Here is a 7,150-nt window from a genome sequence, read left to right as displayed (position 1 = left end):
GTTCTAAAATGTCACAGTAAAGGCTCTATTTTTTAATTGCAACAGTCTGTAAGGTTTTAGAGCTAAGTACTAGCTTGAAAAAAGACTATTTCCTATTTCAAACAATATTCTCCTAGCACCAATGCTATTTATATTTCATATTGAGAAGAACTGACAAAAATGCGTTGTGTGTTTAGTCCATAAATAACGTGCCTTACCGGATCCCTCTGCTCTCACTTTATTTATGGCATGTATTATACAATAACAATCATTATATTTCCTTGTTTATGAATGGGGGTTTTCTTTAGGTTTTTTTGTCGAACCAGATATTTGATTTGCTCCTCCCAGGCTGTCATTGGTCAAACCTCACCCATGTAGTACATATAGGATAGAATGCTTTTCCCTGTAAATGTTTCTGGGCCGGAGACAGTGGAATTACTACTAAGGTGAGTTGAATTGTCTCTGTATTGCCCATATCTGTTAGTATTTTTGTGTAACAGTGTGCAGTAATGTTGTGATAACACAAAGCCATAGGTTAAACATCCATTCCATATATTCAGCCATTCTAGGATAGAACCTGACATACCGTGATCACATTTGTCTTGCTTTGTTATCATTTAAACACGTGAGTTTGAGTCATTTCTATAAAATTTCTTGATTGTACAAAGACACCAAGAATTATTAGGAAGGTAAAGGCTTGATAGGAGTTTTTAAATTACAATTTGTTGACATAAATGTAAAATACTCTCAGCTTACAAGTTTTCCATTCTACAAATGTTCAGATAAAGCATTAGCTTGGTCAGCAGTGGGAGCCAATTGTGTCTGTATGTTTGTGTTTATACAGTATAAGAAATCGTAACTACGGTTTAAAGTCGTCTAAAACCAACAGTGGTCTCTAGTGGCCTAATCATCCGCCCAACTGACTCTCCCTAAAGTGACAATAAATGAGTTTTGAAAGCTGAACGCTCTCGTTGTGAGTGTTCTATGGAGAATGTGAGCTTGGACTTCACTATAGCTTTTCAAGATATGTTGCCCATTGTGATACCTTCTGTTATTGCCATAACTGTACTAATTGTAAATGTCATAGCATAGAGGTGACTTTAGGTGGGTCAGATTGGTCGTGACACACTAGGCCTTAGTTACAATGCCCCACACAGTGTGCAAAGTGCAAATAAAGGCTGTATTTGGCCACAGGCCTCTGCACTCCTTTTGCTTCTGCCCTTGCACCCCCCGGGATGGTAAATGACCCCTACATTGTGGCAGAACAGCTGTTGTAGGTTAAAAGATCAATGAAACACTCAACACCCGTCAATGAAACACTCAACACCCATCAATGAAACACTTATCACCAAAGGCAATAGAGGATGTAGTAGTTTAATTACAGCCAAATGGCCATTGTTTCTACAACCTTAGATTTCTATGCATAATGGGACCCACAAGCTGGGTCCCACAACCACTAAAGGTGGGTCACACAATGATCTTTAATATTTATTGGTGGCATAATATTCCCCACAGCACTGGCCTTAGGGTAAGTCAAGGGCAAGTACCAGTTTCTCTCTTGCCAAACCTCATCGGAATTTTTCCCGGTGTCCCGGCGGCCCAGTCCGACCCTGCACATGTTTGGTGAATGTGTGTTGGGCATAACTATGATAAAAGACTTCTACGGTTTGCACATAAGGTTTTCTATAAAATACATACAAACTATTCCCTTTATGTCAACATTGTTCTCTGTTTCCAGGCAGATTCCCGCTTCTGATGTAAGATGCTCCATTTCTTCATGACCACCTGTTTCATCCTTGTAATATGCTCTTCCAGTCCCACCCTTCACACTATTAGCTGTAAGCAAGGGACAAAGCCAGAATGTCTCAAGGCCTCCCACGTGCCAGGGCGCAACCTCTTGGCAAGAGGAATAAATATAGTGACCATGAAGAGCGCTGGTAATGTTCTGTTCAACACCCAGCAGTACATGAAAAATAATACCTGCAAATTGTGCCAAGATCCTCAAAATAAAGACGCATGGTGGAAAGTCCCTAGTACCCTGAAGCAATGGAATATGCAAAGTTCCTGCAGAAGGATGATGGCGAGCAAGGTTTTACAATCTCCAGTCTTAGTGGCCAAGGAAGTGGCATCAAGTGCGCAGAATGACTGGACATATGATCTGAATATAACATGTAAAGAACTGCAAGGAGGCATAGTCATGGCTGGTGCCCAATCCAAATTGGCTGAGTTTGCTGTTGAGAAATGGCATTTGGACAAGTATTCCTTCCTCAACCACAAGTTTGAATGTGAATATTACAGGTAATAGCAAACATGGACACCCTACAGGTAGACCAAGGAGCAGGCACATTTATAAAAATAATGGAACAGTCTTAGGTTAAGCAGTCTTAATATTCAACATATAAAACTACAGATGTGGTTCAGGTTGTGTTCATGTAGGGATACTTTGCAGTACGTAAGAGATGCTCCAACAGTGTGCAGAACCCAACATGCAGATCTCAATATGAGGAGTTGTTCATCTCTAGATATGATTGCACATTTATTCACGAAACACCCCAACAGACACATCAGCAACATTCCCCCATATCATTAGCTTCTTGTAGGAGATAATAACCACCCCTTTATATATCTCAACACATCTTGCCCACTCGTGTTTTTCTACTCTTTCATGGCCCTCTGTTTATTTCTCCTATATCTCAAGACTGAGGCAAGATTGAGACAAGGATAAATGACATGTCTTTGCCTCAACCTTCTAGTGACTCAATTGTAATGCAAAGGAAACTAAATGAAGTCAGCATTTCAATTCTCATGTTCTCTAATCATTCACGGGTCCATCAGAATCCTTCATTCTTTGACTAAACTTCTAGCCTATCTATTTGGCTTCACTTGGAGACCCAGGGCTGCTATATATCAAATTCATTTAGAATATATTTTCAGCACGGATAATGTCAATAGAAAAAGAGAACAAGGAGATGTTTTCAGGACACCTGAGGTCCTAGGAGGACCTGCGGACTAGGGGCACAGGGCAGACTAGAGTTGCAAAGGACAGATTTAGGAAAATGGCCCTACTGTTGGAAAAAGGACCTTGCAAGGAGGATACCTGTTTTAATGCTGTTGTCTATTTCAGTTTTCAGATGTCTAAGGATCAGGATCTAAGTCCACATTTTTTGAAAGCTGTGGTCCAGCTCCCTAACATCTATAACCAAAGAACCAAACTTCAGTATCATCAACTGATAGCCTCCTATGGGACACACTATATCACCGAGGCAACAATGGGGGGACGGCTGTGGGAAGTGACTGCATTAAGAACCTGCGAGGTGGCTTTGAGTGATGTCACGGTGGAAGAGGCGAAAGAATGCTGGGAAGCAGAGCTGATGGCTGCCGGGGTTGGTTCAAACAGCACAATGCAAAGAAATCAGAAATGTATGGTTTCAAGCAGAAAATATATTTATGTAAAAAACTTCCATCAGAAATTTAATGAGAGGTTCCAGGAGGTAAGGTACCACAAATAATATAGTGGGCTTATATGCTGTATTGGTATTGGTTGCAAGAAGGCTATTTCTTGTCAAAGCCTGCTTTCATAGTGGGCATCTAGATATTACAGATGTAAAAGGATTCTCCAGTGAGGGTCACCAGAGCAGGGAGGATTCTCACTGGAAGAGCTTTTTGTATTATTGTACAGTCTAACCTGCACTCCAAACATTCTGAAAAATGCTTAGAGTTATAGTCCAGCAACATTAGAGTTACACAACACTGCTCTGGAAGGTTTATGTCCTCTTTAAGAATAGAATGTTACTAGGGGCTGGTGGAGCCAATTTACAGACTTGGTCTTGGGGACTTCTTCCTGCCACCCACGCACCCATGTCCTGCTGCTCCCTCATTCCTCCCATAACCCAGCACTGGGCCAAACATTTAATGTGCCCAAGGCAGGACCCAGACCCTCTTATCACCCTCCTGCATCTCCCAACTAAAAACACTTCTTCCTGATTTCCCCCACAACCAACCGGTCAAAGTGCCTCCCGAAGGCCTGCCACATACTGTTACTGTTAAAATATACAAGATCAGCCAGTTTCATAAAGTTATGGCCACTTTCAAATAAGCATTTATGGGATAAATTTACTAGACCTAGACTTTCCATTCAGCATTTTGTCCATAAAACATGGTGGGTTAAACAAAAGGTTGATTGCCCGTGTAGAAAAATATGAAGAATTGAAGAATTGTAGAAGACACCTGTGGTCAGAGTGTAAAACAATAAAATTCATTGGATTTCTTACTTTCAGGTGGTAGGAGGAAATGGAAGATTCGATCTTCCTGATTCGTCTGGAGAAAACAAGTGGTTGAAAAGTGCTAAGAAGGTTCCTGCTCTACTGAATTACTCCTTGATGCCCATACACACCTTAATTAGGGCCAGAAGTCCCAAGAGAGAAAGCCTAAGGATTGCTATCAGTGAATACATCAAAAGGAGGTCCATGAAGATTGAATGTTCATGTTTAGGAAATGCGAATCCTAGCCATAGGGACGATTGCTCCTGTTCTTGTCCTCCATCCAAATACACCAACTCAGACTGCTGCCCAACAAGGAAAGGATTAGCAAGGTTAATTATTGAGATTAGATTTGCCACGGGTCTATATGGAGACGTTTGGACATCAACAGACAGCTATGTAAACTTCTACTACAACGGATATGAAAAAGAGACTCAAACTATATGGGACAATAATGATCCCATGTGGGGTGAAAAGCTTGATTTTGGGATGGTGGAGCTTGGTTCTCAGAGAAAGTACACTTTAGAGGTGTGGGATGAAGATATGACGGATGATGACCTACTCTTGCAGTGTAAAGGGATTCTAAGAGCAGGGAATACAACAAGAGTATGTCATTACAGCGATATGAAAATAGTGTTCAGTCTTTACACAACCTGTGCCCCTTTCCTTGGAGGTGAATATTGTGATGAATACATTCCCAGCCCACCATGACTACTTTCTTCTCTATACCTTTCCTTAAAATCTGCATCTGCTGAAACCAACTCAAGTTGGTTAAGGCTACATTTAGGGCTTTTCCTTTCTTACTGGGGTCTTCATCTTTCCCAACTCTATCTACTATCTGGATTCAAGAGAGATGTAAGTAGACCCATACAACTCAGCAATAGGTGGCAATAAGGCACCCCATTAAGCCACAGGTTCCACTGGAGTTGGCATGGAGGGGTATGGAGAAGGATTGTGGTCAATGGAGAAAACCTGCACTAAATTCCCTTCTTTATATAAATATTTACATCTGCTACTTCTAACAGTAACACATTAAATCTTTTTAATGATCATGTTGTATTCTGTGATGGTCCCTACAAGAAATATAAAATGCTTAACTATTCATTTTTTTTTCATTAAGACCCTTCTATTGTATCAAATTTTAGATCCACTTTGGTAACACCAGGGCATAAACAATACATAAAGGAATACCTATGTAACACTTGTTTGGCTTAATAGGGGTATTATTACCAGGCTAGTTTGGGCTTAGAGCATGTGTTACATGCAATCCCCCTTTCCCAGGATGGGCCTCCGCTATATGGGAGCTATGTCAGGGGCTAGATGATGTAGTAGAACTACAACTCACACTGGTGTTGTGCATAGGTTAAAGTAATAGGACGCCAGGAGCTCTTGCAGAATAACTGGATAATACTTTATTGTCCAAGACAATGGTAGAATAGTGCAACAGGGTATTATACTCACAGACACAGCAGGTATAGATGATCACAGTAGAGAGTAACAGTTGTGACCCTTAGGAAAAGTTAACCCACTGGTGGAGAGGTGCAGAGTATTAGCTGGATACCTGAGATGAATACCCTCACTGTAGAGAATGCTTCCGGCCGACTATGGTCCAGGGGCACAGCACCTGCCTGAATCCTGCGTCTAAACCGGTCCCTTCAGAAAGGCAAACAGAGCCGGGGTAGGCTAAACCCTTAACAACTCCTTTGATGGGGTTAAATAACTGCGCTTTCTTGCTAAGCTGACTATGCTCACTTCTCCTAGAGAGTGCTATGAAATAAAACTCACTGTGCTGGCTTGTTCTCATTCACGGGGCCCTGTCCCCGACTTAATTTGGGTGGATGTGGCTACTGGGCCGGATCTGTACCCAGGCTCAATGGAGTGCTGCTTCAGGTAGCAGCCAAAGTGGAAGACACTCTTCCTTACATGACACTATATCAGTCTGCAGGGGGAGTGGTCAACCTAGCTAAACCTATAAGGGATAGCTTAAGAACTGCAACCTGAGTGTAGAGGGCTCTGCCCTATAACAGTACAGATAAGAAAGATAGGGATATAAAGCCACAGGGCACTTAACCCTATGGGTCCCTACACCTATATAATGTCGTTGGTTTCCATGATTTTTGTTCAAAATATGCCAATCCCTCTTTATAATATTCTCAATGGTCTGTACTATACGGTACTTAATGTCTCTTCCAGTTCATGCCCTAAATTCATCATTTTATCCATCACTTCTAAGGGCCCCACCAGGGCTGGTAGACTCGGGACAAGCAGTAAAAAGAGACATTTTAGTGGCAGTAAAAACCCAATGGAAAAGGAATTCCAATCTATGACAATTTTAACTGTTGTTAATATAGAACAAACATTACCCTTCAGCAACTTTTTATTTGATAGTGAAATTTTATTGACAACTGAAGGATGATTGGTTTGGCAATGGCAAGTGTTGATTCGGCCAACTTTCCCTATGGTCTATATTTTGCCAAACTGTCAATATTATGCACTGCCTTCATCATAATCTTGCTTTACTGTCACCCTTACTGTCACCCTCTTAAATTTCTGTCTCCACCTTTCCTACGAATAGGGATGTAGCAAACCCGTTCGCGAACTTACGCCAAAAAGTGCGAATATTCGCGAACTTTGCGAACCCCATAGACTTCAATGGGAAGGTGAACTTTAAAACTGGCCAGAAAACTGATTTTAAAGTTGTTTAAAGGGTGCCACGACCTGGACAGTGGCATGCAGGAGGGGGATCAAGGGTAAAAATTTCTCTGAAAAATACTTTGTTGACACAGCGTTGCGTAAAACCGCAAAGGCAACTGGGATTTGCTTACACCAGTACTAGGCTGAAAAACGCCATGTGTAGCTTGTGCGTTGTTTTTAGGCCGAGAAAAGACGCAGCGAAAAAACGCCGCGGAAAA

General features: G+C 41.6%; 1 protein-coding gene across 1 annotated transcript; it reads left to right on the top strand.

Moving 5' to 3' along the window:
* The first annotated feature begins 1,741 nt into the window (after positions 1 to 1,741).
* On the top strand, positions 1,742 to 4,949 carry LOC100493300 (perforin-1). The gene is made up of 3 exons (XM_002941483.3): positions 1,742 to 2,277; positions 3,104 to 3,470; positions 4,257 to 4,949. Exons 1-3 carry the CDS (start codon positions 1,742 to 1,744, stop codon positions 4,947 to 4,949), a joined length of 1,596 nt encoding a protein of 531 aa, XP_002941529.3.
* The last annotated feature ends 2,201 nt before the right edge of the window (positions 4,950 to 7,150 follow it).

The sequence above is a fragment of the Xenopus tropicalis genome, chromosome 9 (assembly GCF_000004195.4).
Source record: "Xenopus tropicalis strain Nigerian chromosome 9, UCB_Xtro_10.0, whole genome shotgun sequence".
NCBI lineage: Eukaryota > Metazoa > Chordata > Amphibia > Anura > Pipidae > Xenopus > Xenopus tropicalis.
This window is presented reverse-complemented; position numbering and strand designations above follow the sequence as displayed.